The sequence below is a fragment of the Bufo gargarizans genome, unplaced genomic scaffold (assembly GCF_014858855.1).
Source record: "Bufo gargarizans isolate SCDJY-AF-19 unplaced genomic scaffold, ASM1485885v1 original_scaffold_878_pilon, whole genome shotgun sequence".
NCBI classification, from domain to species: Eukaryota; Metazoa; Chordata; class Amphibia; order Anura; family Bufonidae; genus Bufo; species Bufo gargarizans.
In genome coordinates, this window is record NW_025334738.1 from 90,481 (window position 1) to 109,709 (window position 19,229).

Genomic DNA, 19,229 nt, shown 5'->3' on the forward strand with positions numbered 1-19,229 from the left:
AAAACGACATCCATATATACATTTTTCGCCAAATTTATTGTTCTACATGTCTTTGATAAAAAAAAAATGTTTGGGCAAAAAAAAAATGGTTTGGGTAAAAGTTATAGCATTTGCAAACTATGGTACAAAAATGTGAATTTCCGCTTTTTGAAACAGCTCTGACTTTCTGAGCACCTGTCATGATTCCTGAGGTTCTACAATGCCCAAACAGTAGAAAACCCCCATAAATGACCCCATTTCGGAAATTCGCATGATGGGCATAGTGAGTTCATAGAACTTTTTATTTTTTGTCACAAGTTAGCGGAAAATGATGATGATTTTATTTTTTTTATTTTTTCTTACAAAGTCTCATATTCCACTAACTTGCGACAAAAAATAAAAAATTCTAAAAACTTGCCATGCCCCTCACGGAATACCTTGGGGTGTCTTCTTTCCAAAATGGGGTCACTTGTGGGGTAGTTATACTGCCCTGGCAATTTAGGGGCCCAAATGTGTGAGAAGAACTTTGCAATCAAAATGTGTAAAAAATGACCGGTGAAATCCAAAAGGTGCACTTTGGAATATGTGCCCCTTTGCCCACCTTGGCAGCAAAAAAGTGTGACACATCTGGTATCGCCGTACTCAGGAGAAGTTGGGGAATGTGTTTTGGGGTGTCATTTTACATATACCCATGCTGGGTGAGAAAAATATCTTGGTCAAATGCCAACTTTGTATAAAAAAATGGGAAAAGTTGTCTTTTGCCAAGATATTTCTCTCACCCAGCATGGGTATATGTAAAATGACACCCCAAAACACATTCCCCAACTTCTCCTGAGTACGGCGATACCAGATGTGTCACACTTTTTTGCTGCCAAGGTGGGCAAAGGGGCACATATTCCAAAGTGCACCTTTCAGATTTCACCGGCCATTTTTTACACATTTTGATTGCAAGGTACTTCTCACACATTTGGGCCCCTAAATTGCCAGGGCAGTATAACTACCCCACAAGTGACCCCATTTTGGAAAGAAGACACCCCAAGGTATTCCGTGAGGGGCATGGCGAGTTCCTAGAATTTTTTATTTTTTGTCACAAGTTAGCGGAAAATGATGATTTTTTTTTTTTTTATCTTTTTTCCTTACAAAGTCTCATATTCCACTAACTTGCGACAAAAAAAAAAAAATTCTAGGAACTCGCCATGCCCCTCACAGAATACCTTGGGGTGTCTTCTTTCCAAAATGGGGTCACTTGTGGCGTAGTTATACTGCCCTGGCAATTTAGGGGCCCAAATGTGTAAGAAGTACCTTGCAATCAAAATGTGTAAAAAATGGCCGGTAAAATCCGAAAGGTGCACTTTGGAATATGCGCCCCTTTGCCCACCTTGGCATCAAAAAAGTGTGACACATCTGGTATCGCCGTACTCAGGAGAAGTTGGGCAATGTGTTTTGGGGTGTCATTTTACATATACCCATGCTGGGTGAGAGAAATATCTTGGCAAAAGACAACTTTTCCCATTTTTTTATACAAAGTTGGCATTTGACCAAGATATTTCTCTCACCCAGCATGGGTATATGTAAAATGACACCCCAAAACACATTTCCCAACTTCTCCTGAGTACGGCGATACCACATGTGTGACACTTTTTTGCAGCCTAGATGCGCAAAGGGGCCCAAATTCCTTTTAGGAGGGCATTTTTAGACATTTGGATCCCAGACTTCTTCTCACACTTTCGGGCCCCTAAAAAGCCAGGGCAGTATAAATACCCCACATGTCACCCCACTTTGGAAAGAAGACACCCCAAGGTATTCAATGAGGGGCATGGCGAGTTCCTAGAATTTTTTTTTTTTTTGCATAAGTTAGCGGATATTGATTTTTTTTTGTTTTTTTCTCACAAAGTCTCACTTTCCGCTAACTTAGGACAAAAATTTCAATCTTTCATGGACTCAATATGCCCCTCACGGAATACCTTGGGGTGTCTTCTTTCCGAAATGGGGTCACATGTGGGGTATTTATACTGCCCTGGCTTTTTAGGGGCCCTAAAGCGTGAGAAGAAGTCTGGAATATAAATGTCTAAAAATGTTTACGCATTTGGATTCCGTGAGGGGTATGGTGGGTTCATGTGAGATTTTATTTTTTGACACAAGTTAGTGGAATATGAGACTTAGTAAGAAAAAACAAAAACAAAAACAAACAAAAAATTTCCGCTAACTTGTGCCCAAAAAAATGTCTGAATGGAGCCTTACCAAGGGGGGGGGGGGGGGTGATCAATGACAGGGGGGTGATCACCCATATAGACTCCCTGATCACCCCCCTGTCACTGATCACCCCCCCTGTAAGGCTCCATTCAGACATCCGCATGATTTTTTACGGATCCATGGATACATGTATCGGATCCACAGAACGCATGCGGACGTCTGAATGGAGCCTTACAGGGGGGTTATCAATGACAGGGGGTGATCAGGGTAATCAGGGTGATCACCCCCCTGTCACTGATCACCCCCCCTGTAAGGCTCCATTCAGACATCCGCATGATTTTTTACGGATCCATGGATACATGTATCGGATCCACAAAACGCATGCGGACGTCTGAATGGAGCCTTACAGGGGGGTTATCAATGACAGGGGGTGATCAGGGTAATCACCCCCCTGTCACTGATCACCCCCCCTGTAAGGCTTCATTGAGACGTCCGGATGATTTGTTACGGATCCATGGATACTTGGATCGGATCCACCGTACGCATGCGGACGTCTGAATGGAGCCTTACAGGGGGGTTATCAATGACAGGGGGTGATCAGGGTAATCACCCCCCTGTCACTGATCACCCCCCCTGTAAGGCTCCATTCAGACGTCCGTATGCTTTTTGCGGATCCGATCCATGTATCCGTGGATCCGTAAAAATCATACGGACGTCTGAACGGAGCCTGACAGGGGGGTGATCAATGACAGGGCGGTGATCAATGACAGGGGGGTGATCAGGGAGTTTATATGGGGTGATCAGGGGTTTATAAGTGACGGGGGGGGGGGTGTAGTGTAGTGTAGTGTGGTGTTTGGTGCGACTGTACTGACCTACCTGAGTCCTCTGGTGGTCGATCCTAACAAAAGGGACCACCAGAGGACCAGGTAGGAGGTATATTAGACGCTGTTATGAAAACAGCGTCTAATATACCTGTTAGGGGTTAAAAAATTCGGATCTCCAGCCTGCCAGCGAGCGATCGCCGCTGGCAGGCTGGAGATCCACTCGCTTACCTTCCGTTCCTGTGAGCGCGCGCGCCTGTGTGCGCGCGTTCACAGGAAATCTCGCGTCTCGCGAGATGACGCCTATTGGCGTTAGTGTGACCTGGGAGCGCCGCAGCATTGACGCCTTTCGGCGTTAGTGTGACGGGAGGAGGTTAAACTATAACAGTCTCTCATTGGTCAGCTAGAACAATTGTTCATTGTTAAATTTCAGCCAACAAATGTTCGTTTTGGTTCAAATTGTTCATTTTGATCAACTTTAATGTGTACGGCCACCTTTAATCTATGCAGGGAGTTTAGTCTATACACCTTTGTCCTGACAGGGAACTCAGCTGGCTTTTACTTTTCGCTGCTCTTTTGACCTCATAATCACTCATTATAGCTCAATTCTTATCTTACAAGAATGGAGGGGAGGGGGTTAACAATATATACGTGTATGTGAAGGGAATAGTTGCACCCCACAAGGTTCAGCAGAGTCATCTGTGTGTTCTGATCTCATATGTAACTCTGTAATATGTAATATTACATATTATGTAATATCATATGTAAAACTTAGTCAGGGCACTATACATAAATTATGTGAGATGTAAACCTAATCTTCTCTATTGCATACCTCCCAACCATCTTGGATCCAACAGGACAGTCCCAGAATTAACTAGGTGAGTATGTACAACTTGTTTTTTCCCTTCCTGTAAAGGGGGCACATATCAGGGCATAGCTACTGTGAGGGGGCACATATCAGGGCATACTTACTGTGAGGGGGCACATATCAGGGCATAACTACTCTGAGGGGGCAAATATCTGGGCAAAACTACTGTGAGGGGGCAGATATCTGGGCAAAACTACTGTGAGGGGGCACATACCTGGAATAGCTACTGTGAGGTGGCACATATATGGGCAAAACTACTGTGAGGGGACACATATCAGGGCAAAACTGCTGTGAGGGGGCACATATCAGGGCATAACTACTATGAGGGGCACATATCTGAGCATAACTACTGTGAGGGGGCACATACCTGGGCATAACTACTGTGAGGGGGAACATATCTGGCATACAGTGAGGAACAGAAGTATTTGAACACCCTGCGATTTTGCAAGTTCTCCCACTTAGAAATCATGGAGGGGTCTGAAATTCACATTGTAGATGCATTCCCACTCTGAGAGACAAAAAAAAAAAAAAAAAAAATCAGGAAATCACATTGTATGATTTTTAAAGAATGTATTTGTCTTGCCCTGCTGAACATAAGTATTTCAACACCGGAGAAAATCGGTGTTAATATTTGGTACAGAAGCTTTTGTTTGCAATTACAGAGGTCAAACGTTTCCTGTAGTTCTTGACCAGGTTTGCACACACTGCAACAGGGATTTTGGCCCACTCTTCCAAATACGATCTGTCAGGTTTCGGGGCTGTCGCTGAGCAACATGGAGTTTCAGCTCCCTCCAAAGATGTTCTATTGGATTTAGGTCTGGAGACTGGCTAGGCCACTCCAGAACCTTGATATGCTTCTTACGGAGCCACTCCTTGGTTATCCTGGCTGTGTGCTTGGAGTCGTTGTCATGTTGGAAGACCCAGCCACGACCCATCTTCAATGCTCTGACTGAGGGAAGGAGGTTGTTGCTTAAAATCTCACAATAAATGGCCCCATTCATCCTCTCCTTAATACAATGCAGTTGTCTTGTCCCCTTTGCAGAAAAACACCCCCAAAGCATGATGTTACCACCCCCATGCTTCACAGTAGGAATGGTGTTCTTGGGATGCAACTCATCCTTCTTTTTCCTCCAAACACGATGAGTGAAGTTTAGACCAAAAAGTTCTACTTTGGTCTCATCTGACCACATGACTTTCTCCCATGCCTCCTCTGGATCATCCAGATGGTCATTGGCAAACTTCAGACGGGCCTGGACATGTGATGACTTGAGCAGGGGAACCTTCTGTGCAATGCATGATTTGAAACCATGACGGCGTAGTGTTCTACCGACAGTGACCTTTGAAACTGTGGTCCCAGCTCTCTTCATGTCATTGACCAGCTCCTCCCTTGTAGTTCTGGGCTGATTCCTCACCTTTCTTATCAGTCCAGGGACGGCACTGCTGCAGCCGGACACTTCCTCTGCCAGTCAGGGGAATGTCAGTTCCAGTAAGCAGGGGACCAGGAGAGCAGGGCAGGCCAGACAGGTGCTGGTAGTGGGAGACTCCATTATTAGGGGAACAGATAGGGCAATCTGTCACAAAGACCGTGATCGCCGAACAGTGTGCTGTCTTCCTGGCTCTAGAGTTCGGCACATCGCGGATCGGGTTGACAGATTACTGGGAGGGGCTGGAGAAGATCCAGCGGTCATGGTCCATATCAGAACCAATGACAAAGTTAGGGGTAGGCGGCGAGTCCTTAAAAATGATTTCAGGGATTTAGGTCAAAAGCTTAGGGCAAGGACCTCAAAGGTAGTATTTTCCAAAATACTACCTGTACCACGGGCCACACAAGAAAGGCAGCGGGAGATTAGGGAGATTAACAAGTGGCTCAAGAACTGGTGTAGGAAGGAGGGGTTTGGGTTCCTGGAGAACTGGGCCGACTTCTCTATCGGCTACAGGCTCTATCGTAGGGATGGGCTGCACCTCAATGGGGAAGGGGCAACTGTGCTGGGGAAGAAGATGGCTAGAAGGTTGGAGGAGTGTTTAAACTAGGGACTGGGGGGGAGGGAAATTACATTATAGGAGGGGAAGATAGTGCAGATAGAGACCGGGGGCAAGGTAGTGGGACTGGAGGAGGAATGGAAGGAGGGACTAGAATAGTTCAGAAGGAAAGGTGTAGGGTAACAAATATACATAAACCTCTCAAATGTATGTATACTAATGCCAGAAGCCAGTGATGTGTGAGGAGGACTATGATATAGTGGGAATAACTGAGACATGGCTGGATGATAGCTATGACTGGGCAGTTAATGTACAAGGTTACAGTCTGTTTAGAAAGGATCGTCAAAACCGGAGAGGAGGAGGGGTCTGCCTTTATGTAAAGTCCTGTCTAAAGCCCACATTCCGTGAAGATATAAGTGAGGGACATGAACATGTGGAGTCACTGTGGGTAGAGATACATGGAGCTAAAAACAATAATAAATTACTAATAGGAGTTTACTATAAACCACCTAATATACCAGAGTCCACAGAAAATCTACTACTAAATGAGATAGACGAGGCGGCAAATCATAATGAGGTGGTTATTATGGGGGACTTCAACTACCCAGATATAGACTGGGAAACTGAAACTTGTATATCTCATAAAGGAAACAGGTTCTTGGCAATAACCAAAGACAATTACCTCTCCCAACTGGTTCAGGACCCGACTAGAGGGACGGCCATACTGGACTTAGTATTAACCAATAGGCCTGACAGAACAACAGATGTGCAGGTTGGGGGACACCTGGGAAATAGTGACCATAAAGTAATAACCTTCCAATTATCATTCAAAAGAGCGTTTCTACAGGGAGGAACAAAAATACCAAACTTCAAAAAAACTAAATTTAGCCAACTAAGAGAGGCCATAGGCCTAACTAACTGGGATAAAGTCCTCACAAATAAAAATACAGCCACAAAATGGGATATCTTTAAAAGCATCCTAAAATCTCATTTTGAGAGGTACATACCGTATGGGAATAAAAGGTTAAGGGACAAAAAGAAACCAATGTGGATAAATAGAACTGTAAAGAAAGCAATAAACGACAAAAAGAAAGCATGTAAATCACTAAAACAGGAGTGTAGCACGGAAGCACTGAAAAACTATAAGGAAAAAAATAGAACATGTAAAAAACAAATAAAAGCGGCCAAACTAGAGACCGAGAGATTAATTGCCAAAGAGAGTAAAACTAACCCTAAAATGTTCTTCAATTATATAAATGTTAAAAAGTATAAATCTGAAGGTGTCGGCCCTTTAAAGAGTAATGAGGGGGGAGTCGCAGAGAGCGACGAGGAGAAAGCAAAGCTGTTAAATATTTTTTTCTCCAATGTATTCACTGAGGAAAATAAACTGTCAGATGAAATGCTGAATGTAAAAATAAATTCCCCATTAAAAGTGTCCTGTCTGACCCAGGAAGAAGTGCATCAGCGACTTAAAAAGATTAAAATAGACAAATCGCCAGGATCGGATGACATACACCCCCGTATCCTAAGGGAATTAAGTAATGTCATAGCCAGACCCTTATTTCTGATATTTGCAGACGCTATACTGACAGGGAATGTCCCACAGGATTGGCGCATAGCAAATGTGGTGCCAATATTCAAAAAGGGTCCAAAAACAGATCCTGGAAACTATAGGCCGGTAAGTTTAACATCTGTTGTGGGTAAACTGTTTGAAGGTTTTCTGAGAGATGTTATGTTAGAGCATCTGAACAGAAATAAGCAAATAACGCCATATCAGCATGGCTTCGTGAGGGATCGGTCATGTCAAACTAATTTAATCAGTTTCTATGAGGAGGTAAGTTCTAGACTTGACAGCGGCGAATCAATGGATGTTGTATATCTGGACTTCTCCAAAGCATTTGACACTGTACCACATAAAAGGTTAGTATATAAAATGAGAATGCTCGGACTGGGAGAAAACGTCTGTAAGTGGATAAGTAACTGGCTGAGTGATAGAAAACAGAGGGTGGTTATTAATGGTACACACTCCGATTGGGTCACTGTCACTAGTGGGGTACCTCAGGGGTCAGTATTGGGCCCTATTCTCTTCAATATATTTATTAATGATCTTGTAGAAGGCTTGCATAGTAAAATATTGATTTTCGCAGATGACACTAAACTGTGTAAAGTAATTAACACTGAAGAGGACAGTATACTACTACAGAGGGATCTGGATAGATTGGAGGCTTGGGCAGATAAGTGGCAGATGAGGTTTAACACTGACAAATGTAAAGTTATGCACATGGGAAGGAATAATGCAAGTCACCCGTACATACTAAATGGTAAAACACTCGGTAACACTGACATGGAAAAATAATCTAGGAATTTTAATAAACAGCAAACTAAGCTGCAAAAACCAGTGTCAGGCAGCTGCTGCCAAGGCCAATAATATAATGGGTTGCATCAAAAGGGGCATAGATGCCCGTGATGAGAACATAGTCCTACCACTTTACAAATCGCTAGTCAGACCACACATGGAGTACTGTGTACAGTTCTGGGCTCCTGTGAACAAGGCAGACATAGCAGAGCTGGAGAGGGTCCAGAGGAGGGCAACTAAAGTAATAACTGGAATGGGGTAACTACAGTACCCTGAAAGATTATCAAAATAAGGGTTATTCACTTTAGAAAAAAGACGACTGAGGGGAGATCTAATTACTATGTATAAATATATCAGGGGTCAGTACAGAGATCTCTCCCATCATCTATTTATCCCCAGGACTGTGACTGTGACGAGGGGACATCCTCTGCGTCTGGAGGAAAGAAGGTTTGTACACAAACATAGAAGAGGATTCTTTACGGTAAGAGCAGTGAGACTATGGAGCTCTCTGCCTGAGGAGGTGGTGATGGTGAGTACAATAAAGGAATTCAGGAGGGGCCTGGATGTATTTCTGGGGTGTAATAATATCACAGGCTATAGCTACTAGAGAGGGGTCGCTGATCCAGGGAGTTATTCTGATGCCTGATTGGAGTCGGGAAGGAATTTTTTATTCCCCTAAAGTGAGGAAAATTGGCTTCTACCTCACAGGGGTTTTGTTTTTTTGCCTTCCTCTGGATCAACTTGCAGGATGACAGGCTGAACTGGATGGACAATTTATTTTTTTCTGCCTTATTTACTATGTTACTATGTTACTATGTTATCATCAGTGATACCCCACGAGGTGAGATCTTGCATGGAGCCCCAGTCCGAGGGAGACTGACAATCATCTTTAGCCTCTTCCATTTTCTAACAATTGCTCCAACAGTTGATCTATTTTCACCAAGCTGCTTGGCAATTGCCCCGTAGCCCTTTCCAGCCTTGTGGAGGTCTACAATTGTGTCTCTGGTGTCTTTTGGCAGCTCTTTGGTCTTGACCATGGTAGTAGTTGGCGTCTGACTGAATGTGGGGTGGACAGGGGTCTTTAAAGAGCTCAGACAGGTGCTACTAAGTTATATTAATGAGTGGCATAGAGGTGGACTTTTTAAAGGCACAGTAACAGGTCTTTGAGAGCCAGAATTCTTGCTGTTTCTCAGGTGTTCAAATACTTATGTTCAGCAGTGCAAGACATATAAATTCTTTAAAAATCATAAAATCTGATTTCCTGAATTTTTTTTTTTATTCTGTCTCTCAGAGTGGGAATGCACCTACAATGTAAATTACAGATCCTTCCATGATTTATAAGTGGGAGAACATGCAAAATCACAGGGTTTTCAAATAATTCTGTTCCTCACTGTAATTACTATGAGTGGGTACATGTCTGGCATAACTACTCTGAGGGGGCATATATCTGGGCATAACTACTGTGAGGGGGCACATATCTGGCATAATTACTATGAGGGAGCACATATCTAGCAAAAGTACTATGAGGGGGTACATGTCTGGCATAACTACTGTGAGGAGGCACATATCTGGGCATAACTACTGCGAGGAGGCACATATCTGGGCATAACTACTGTGAGGAGGCACATATCTGGGCATAACTACTGTGAGGGGGCACATATCTGGGCATAACTACTGTGAGGAGGCACATATCTGGGCATAACTACTGCGAGGGGGCACATATCTGGGCATAACTACTGTGAGGGGGCACATATCTGGGCATAACTACTGTGAGGGGGCACATATCTGGGCATGGATGATCTGCAGACACAGCAGAGTTGGCTACGTTTCAAAGGCAGCTATAAGTGCGGACATCGTATCTGAACTTGTTGCAAGCACCTTTCTATTGGCCAAACTGTTGTGTCTGTATCCAACCATAAAACTTTTACTGTGAACCAGTATATCAACTGCAATACCAGCTTTGTGGAATACTGTATCACCTGCATGACATGCCGCCTACAGTATATAGGCTGTACTTCCAACAGCCTTAAAACTAGAATTCGCCGACATATTTCTGACATTCCACATGCGCTGACCCGAAATGTTTCTGCGGTCATTTCACACTATGCGGCTTGTCATGCAGGTGATATCAGTAGCCTTGTGGTGCAAGGAGTGGAAAGGGTCAAATTTCCTAAACGTGGAGGTGATCATAGAAGAGTTCTTTTAAGCAGAGAATCATATTGGATCTTCACTATGGGTGCTTGTGTACCAACAGGTCTTAATCGCAGACATGATCTTATATTGCATTATTGACCGTGGTACACCTTTTTTGTATCCTTTGAAGTTTTTCCTCTTTTTTTTTTTTTTCACTTTTAGCATATGTTTTTATGTGTTAGAGGTGGAGCTATGTGTTGATTGTGTCCACCTGATATGCTTGACCTGCCCCTTATTTAAGGCCAGTGTCTTACACTATCATGTTGTCATGAGTAAGGATCTGAATTTGTTGATCTGAAACGCGTAGACCTGGTGTACATGTCCGGATTTTAGCACGTTTTTTCATTAAAGCATTTATATGGTCGACTGGAAGCTGGATTTCCTTTTTTCTTATATTTCCGTTATCACGAGTTCCTGGCGATTATCCGTGCCTCCATTTCAGACCGTGACCAGGTGAGCCTCGACTGCTGCCTTTTTCTTGATATCTGGGGATAACTACTGTGAGGGGGCACATATCTGGGCATAACTACTGTAAGGAGGCACATATCTGGGCATAACTACTGTGAAGAGGCACATATCTGGGCATAACTACTGTGAGGAGGCACATATTTGGGCATAACTACTGTGAGGAGGCACATATCTGGGCATAACTACTGTGAGGAGGCACATATCCGGGCATAACTACTGTGAGGAGGCACATATCTGGGCATAACTACTGTGAGGGGGCACATATCTGGGCATAACTACTGTGAGGGGGCACATATCTGGGCATAACTACTGTGAGGGGGCACATATCTGGGCATAACTACTGTGAGGAGGCACATATCTGGGCATAACTACTGTGAGGGGGCACATATCTGGGCATAACTACTGTGAGGAGGCACATATCTGGGCATAACTACTGCGAGGAGGCACATATCTGGGCATAACTACTGTGAGGAGGCACATATCTGGGCATAACTACTGTGAGGAGGCACATATCTGGGCATAACTACTGTGAGGAGGCACATATCTGGGCATAACTACTGTGAGGGGCACATATCTGGGCATAACTACTGTGAGGAGGCACATATCTGGGCATAACTACTGTGAGGAGGCACATATCTGGGATTAACTACTGTGAGGAGGCACATATCTGGGCTTAACTACTGTGAGGAGGCACATATCTGGGCATAACTACTGTGAGGGGGCACATATCTGGGCATAACTACTGTGAGGGGGCACATATCTGGGCATAACTACTGTGAGGAGGCACATATCTAGGCATAACTACTGCGAGGAGGCACATATCTGGGCATAACTACTGTGAGGAGGCACATATCTGGGCATAACTACTGTGAGGAGGCACATATCTGGGCATAACTACTGTGAGGAGGCACATATCTGGGCATAACTACTATGAGGGGGCACATATCTGGGCATAACTACTGTGAGGAGGCACATATCTAAGCATAACTACTGCGAGGAGGCACATATCTGGGCATAACTACTGCGAGGAGGCACATATCTGGGCATAACTACTGCGAGGAGGCACATATCTGGGCATAACTACTGCGAGGAGGCACATATCTGGGCATAACTACTGCGAGGAGGCACATATCTGGGCATAACTACTGTGAGGAGGCACATATCTGGGCATAACTACTGTGAGGAGGCACATATCTGGGCATAACTACTGTGAGGAGGCACATATCTGGGCATAACTACTGTGAGGGGGCACATATCTGGGCATAACTACTGTGAGGAGGCACATATCTGGGCATAACTACTGTGAGGAGGCACATATCTGGGCATAACTTGTGAAGGGGACACAATGTTGAAATAAATACTGTGTGGTGGCATAAAGGGGAAATAATTACTATGTGGGGGCATTTAGGGGACTGGGTGGGATTAGGTGTGTATAGTTACATTTTGGGCAGAGTTAGAGGCGTGGCCTAGTATGAAAAAAAATTGCTGCACATTTCCTGCTTCGCGCACCGCACATAGTGTCCCTTTTTCCTTCTCTTTAAAAGTTGTCAGGTATGTTATTGGGTACCTGGCTCTCACTGACACCTGGCTCCTGCAGCTGCGCAACCTCAATGCTGTGGCAAACTCTGCAAGGACATATAGAAACATCCTTGCATCGGAAATGGCTCAACTGTGGATATTGAATTCCATGGGACCTGTGATGTGTGAGCTCCCCCTAGTGACAACTGCAGGAAAATGCTATAACTTTCTGACAGGAAGTAGCTGCCCCAAACCACACACCCGTCTTACTTACAAAGGTTCAGCTCTTGTCTTCGTGAAGATGCGTAGAAAGAAATCGGCCTCTTCAGAGGGATAATACGTTGCCGGCACAATCATGTAGTTTCCGACCGGGAGCTGGAAACGTTTGGACACCTCGCGGTGGTTTTTGAAGATATCGGCTCGAGCAACGTCTTTGTTTTTCTTGAAGAAATCTTTCCCCATTTGAACATTGGATGGCGCCTGAAAGAGATACGTGATAATACACATCATTGTGGACACACTGGTAATTTAATGACGAAGGCCCCACCTGCTTGCCTGTGAGATCCCGGGGGCTGGATCTCACAGGCTCTCCCGGAAGGCATCGGGCTGGCTTCTCTGCCATCGGGTCCCCTTAACAGCAGCACGGGAACCCGATGGCTGCTCCCTCCCTCCCCATATATCGCACGTGCCGCGGTCAGCACGGACGGCAGCACATCAAAGGTGAAAACACCGATGCCGGCGCATACAGCAGAGTTTCGGCTATCAGTCACTGCCAGACCCCTGCCACTGATCGGGCGGGCGCCCGATCAGCCCGCGGTAATAGTATGGCACTGAGCGGCAAGTCACATCCCACTGCACCGTACAATTACGGCGCTGGTCGGGAAGGGGTTAATATATCTTTACAGCTTTTTTTCTCCTGCAGAGATCCAGAGACCGCGACGGTACATCCGTCATGTTACATTGCCTTTTCTTATAGTGTGCAACACTACCACCACTGCTGGATTGCTGGTGGTCATAACTAGAGATGAGCGAATCGATTCCCACAAAGTGGAATTCGATCCGAATTTCAGGAAAAATTTGATTCGCCTTGAAGCCGAATTTCCTCGTGCTTCGTGTCAGCGAATCGATTTAACCTGAAATTGTAAAAAAAAAATAATCATACCTCCTTCCCTTGCTCGCGACGGACCGCCAGCCGCCATCTTGATTAAAGATCTCGGCCGAAATCCTGTGCATGGTGACGTATGACATCACAACGCCGGCCGGCGTGATGACATAATCTCGCACCGCGCAAAATTTTGCTCCAGATCTTTAAGCAAAATGGCGGCAGCCTGCCCGACTCGAGCAAATGTAGGCAGTAAGTTTTATTTTTTTTTAGGTTGTTTTCACACTGTTTTTACACTCAGAAGCCGTTATCATGTATGAACGCGGCATCTGAGGGGTACAATGATGGGGGGGCGGCGCTATCGCAGCTCCCTTTCAAGTAATTCGTCACAAAGTGAATTTTTTTGTAAAATTCAGCGATTTAGCCGAATCAAACTTTTTATAAATTCGCTCATCTCTAGTCGTAACTCCTGGATACGAGCAGTGTATAATGTGATGGAATTATGAATCAAGCCAGCAAAGGAGGCAATATGGACGATCACAGTACAATAGTAAGTGTCTTATATTAACGTTGTCTACATAGTACATGTAAATGCCATTTGATGAAGTGAGACAACCACTTTAATATCCCAGATAACCCCTTTAAATGACAAAATTCTAGCTACCAACAGCGACCACTAGAGCGACAGATATATACAACCAGTACTAGAGGGAGTTCAAGAGCTTACTGAATATAGATTATACGGTCACTACTAGGGGAGCTCAGAAGCTTACTGTATACAGATATATATACAGCCACTACTAGATGGAGCATGGGAGCTTACTGCACACAGATATATACAGCCACCACTAGAGGGAGCTCAGGAGCATACTGCATACAGGTATATACAGCCAGCACAAGAGGGAGCTCAGGAGATTACTGCATATAGATATGTACAGCCAGCACAAGAGGGAGCTCAGGAGATTACTGCATACAGATATATACAGCCACCACTAGAGGGAGCTCAGGAGATTACTGCATATAGATATATACAGCCAGCACAAGAGGGAGCTCATGAGCTTACTGAATACAAATATATACAGCCACCACTAGAGAAGCTCAGGAGATTATTGCATACAGATATATACAGCCACTGCTAGAGGGAGCTGAGGAGATTACTACATACAGATAAATACAGCCAGTACTAGAAGGAGCTCAGGAGATTGCTGCATACAGATATATACAGCCACCACTAGAGGGAGCTCAGGAGATTACTGCATAGAAATATATACAGCCAATACTATGGTGATCTCAGGAGCTTACTGTATACACATATAAACAGCCACTACTAAAGGGAGCTCAGGAACTTACTGCATACAGATATATACAGCCACTACTACTGCATACAGATATATACAGCCACCACTAGAGGGAGCTCGGGAGCTTACTGCATACAGATATATACAGCCACCACTAGAGGGAGCTCAGGAGATTACTGCATATAGATATATACAGCCACCACTAGAGGGAGCTCAGGAGATTACTGCATATAGATATATACAGCCAGCACAAGAGGGAGCTCAGGAGCTTACTGAATACAAATATATACAGCCACCACTAGAGAAGCTCAGGAGATTATTGCATACAGATATATACAGCCACTGCTAGAGGGAGCTGAGGAGATTACTGCATACAGAAATATACAGCCACTGCTAGAGGGAGCTGAGGAGATTACTACATACAGCCACTACTAGAAGGAGCTCAGGAGATTGCTGCATACAGATATTCACAGCCACCACTAGAGGGAGCTCAGGAGATTACTGCATAGAAATATATACAGCGACCACTAGAGGAAGCTCAGGAGATTACTGCATATAAATATATACAGCCAATACTATGGTGATCTCAGGAGCTTACTGTATACACATATAAACAGCCACCACTAGAGGGAGCTCAGGAACTTACTGCATACAGATATACAGCCACTACTACTGCATACAGATATATACAGCCACCACTTAAGGGAGCTTGGGAGCTTACTGCATACAGATATATACAGCCACCACTAGAGGGAGCTCAGGAGCATACTGCATACAGGTATATACAGCCACCACTACAGGGAGCTCAGGAGATTATTGCATATAGATATATACAGCCACCACTAGAGGGAGCTCAGGAGATTACTGCATACAGGTATATACAGCCACCACTAGAGGGAGCTCAGGAGATTATTGCATATAGATATATACAGCCAGCACTAGAGGGAGCTCAGAAGCTTACTGCATACAAATATATACAGCCACCACTAGAGAAGCTCAGTAACTTACTGCATACAGATATATACAGCCATTACTACTGCATACAGATATATACAGCCACCACTAGAGGGAGCTTACTGCATACATATATACACAGCCACCAGTGAAGGGAGCTCAGGAACTTACTGCAGACAAATATATACAGCCACCACTAGAGGGAGCTCAGGAGATTACTGCATATAAATATATACAGCCAATACTATGGTGAGCTCAGGAGCTTACTGTATACACATATAAACAGCCACCACTAGAGGGAGCTCAGGAACTTACTGCATACAGATATATACAGCCACTACTACTGCATACAGATATATACAGCCACCACTTGAGGGAGCTCGGGAGCTTACTGCATACAGATATATACAGCCGCCACTAGAGGGAGCTCAGGAGCATACTGAATACAGGTATATACAGCCACCACTAGAGGGAGCTCAGGAGATTATTGCATATAGATATATACAGCCAGCACTACTGCATACAGATATATACAGCCACCACTAGAGGGAGCTTACTGCATACAGAAATACACAGCCACCAGTGAAGGGAGCTCAGGAGCATACTGCATACAGGTATATACAGCCACCACTAGAGAAGCTCAGGAACTTACTGCATACAGATTTATACAGCCACTACTACTGCATACAGATATATACAGCCACCACTTGAGGGAGCTCAGAAGCTTACTGCATACAAATATATACAGCCACCAGTGAAGGGAGCTCAGAAGCATACTGCATACAAATATATACAGCCACCACTAGAGAAGCTCAGGAACTTACTGCATACAGATATATACATCCATCACTAGAGGGAGCTCAGGAGATTACTGCATACAGATATATACAGCCACCACTAGAGGGAGCTCAGGAGATTATTGCATACAGATATATACAGCCATCACTAGGGGGAGCTCAGGAGATTACTGCATACAGATATATACAGCCACCACTAGAGGGAGCTCAGGAGATTACTGCATACAGATATATACAGCCACCACTAGAGGGAGCTCAGGAGATTACTGCATACAGATATATACAGCCACCACTAGAGAAGCTCAGGAGATTACTGCATACAGATATATACAGCCACCATTAGAGGGAGCTCTGGGATTTCCGCATACTGTTTATATCTAGAACTCCATCTAGTTGTGGCTGTAGGAAGCCAAAATAATATATTTCTAACCCTAAGGTAAATACACTACAAATTATTTGGAGCTCTGTATCACAAATAACAAGCCCTAGCCTCTTTAAAAATATATCACGTAATTAGCACCAAATTTTGGACCTGCTTGAATTAAAAGAAAAGAAAAAGGTGTTCAAGGATGGACATTTACTTTAAAGGTCCCTTTACACTGGCCGAATTTTGGCCAGATAATCGCTAACAAGTGTTCGTATGAATGCTTGTTAGTGATTATCTGTCCATGTAAAGGTGCCGCCAATTACATTTAGGTAAAGTATGTGCTCCCATTGTCTACTATATATAGACATATATTTACTGTATAACAAAGACGATAAGAGATTTTTGAATAAAGTGCGAAGTTGCTTCATTTTACATTCATCTGAGAAATAGATTAAAAGGGACCTTTCATGGGTTTGTAGTAAGTGAGATAAATATCTGTACCTGCGGGGTACCCCCTGCTAATGCTGCCACCCTGCCTGTTTTTTTTTAAATAGCGCTCCTGCGCCCCATTCTGGCCCCCCGCAAATTTTGCGCTCAGTATACTAATACTGAGCATCGGAGCAATGGGGAGGAGACTCAGTCTTTCTTTGTGGGCGTCTCCTTCTCCCTGGCTGTAGCGTTGTCCAATCGCAGCGCAGAGCATGACAGGAGCGCTATTTTTAAAAAAAAACAGGCAGGGTGGCAGCATTAGTGGGGGGTACCCAGCAGGTAAAGATATTTATCTCACTTACTACAAACCCATGTAAGGTCCTCTTTAATAATTCTCTACACGACCCTTTACCCCAAATTAATTTTAAATGTAGTGATTATAGAATGATGCAATAATATACCTCATTCATCTCTCTCAGGATAGTGTGTAATAGGCTATATACTGGTCATAAAGTAAAAAAAAAATGATTTTATATATATATATATATATATATATATATACACGGTGAGTCAAAAGTCACAGGACACCCTTTTATTTCAGAAATTAAAGGGAAAATGTAATATCTGAATACCAAAGCAAATAACAGGTAAGGGGGCCTACCTTTTAGGCTATGCCCGGAACATGAATATCAAACCAGAAATTTCTCAGAAATCGGTTGCAGCAATCAGATTTGCAATACCTCCTGTGGTTCAAAAGTTATCAACACAGAAAGTGCAAAACTTCAAAGTTCTGTGTTCAGCACCAGGAACAAGACATTGAACACGTCAAATAGCTGTACATCACAGGAAACCTGGCAATCGATTTCTGAGAAAATTCTAGTTTTCGTTGATATGCTACCCTCTTCCCATTGGAAATATTTGCACTTGATCCAATATGGCAGCTTTCAAGATATCGGCCATCACCTATTACTTGCTGGGGTATTTAGATATTTCCTTTTTTTTTTTTGTTTCTGAAATAATAGGGTGTCCTGAGACTTTTGACTCACTGTGTATATAGAGTAAGAAAGACGAAAAGATTGGGTGAACAATGAGTCCAGTGCACCGGGTGTTCCTTTATCATACCTTGCTGGGGATCTGCAAAAGAGAAGGTAGAAGAAATTATAATAAATCATGAGATCAGTGTCCAAATAAAATCATGTCTAATAAGTTTGCGCATAGGCTAATAGCCTAATACACCCATTCATTAATCTGTTTTTCCCTAAACTTGTCAGCTCCCCCTAGTGGTGGCTGCAGACAACCAGAATTTTATTGCCTCATACATCTCTGTTGCAGAGTAAAAAGAAGAAAAGGATTTTAAGCTCTTTATCAGGTTAGGGCATCAATTTTTAAAACCTGGATAATCCTTTTAACCTGTTAATGACCCTCAGCACACCTTTTTATGGCATACTAGAATAAGCTCTGCAAGGCTGTCCTGTTCAGCCTTGGAGTGGGAGCATGGATCGATTGACAGGTTTAAAACCTTTGGTCATGGCGATCAATGACTAGAAGATTGGGCACTAGGGTACCCCACCTAGGAAGCCCTGAGGACTTAGAGGGAACTACTTACACACAGCCAGTTTTTAGCACACATTTAACACAACCCCCTAAGTCCCTAATGATGCAGATCATCATCATTCTAACCTTGTAAATATAGTATGCAATGCAATGAAAACCCCCTGCTTCAGGTTCCTTCCGTCTTCGATCCTTCTGCATTAGGCTAACAATGACGGTACACAATGATTTATCTGTAACTCCTGTGTCATCCATATCAGGTTCCGCCAGTGTGATCCGGAATTGGGGGTTGGTCCAAAAGTTTGCTATTTGTGAAAGAAAGGGCAGAAAAGTGAAGGTTGTCTGAAAAATCTTA

General features: G+C 43.9%; 1 protein-coding gene across 1 annotated transcript in view; it reads right to left on the reverse strand.

The window, feature by feature from the left end:
• LOC122924160 (calpain-8-like) overlaps positions 1-19,229 on the reverse strand; it is a 93,931-nt gene that overhangs the window by 38,443 nt on the left and 36,259 nt on the right. Inside the window, exons 11-13 of the mRNA XM_044275097.1 lie at positions 19,004-19,179; positions 18,446-18,457; positions 12,651-12,856 (exon numbers count right to left, since the gene is read on the reverse strand). Of these exons, the coding sequence (XP_044131032.1) occupies positions 12,651-12,856; positions 18,446-18,457; positions 19,004-19,179 (394 nt within the window). The remainder of the gene's footprint in view (positions 1-12,650; positions 12,857-18,445; positions 18,458-19,003; positions 19,180-19,229) is intronic.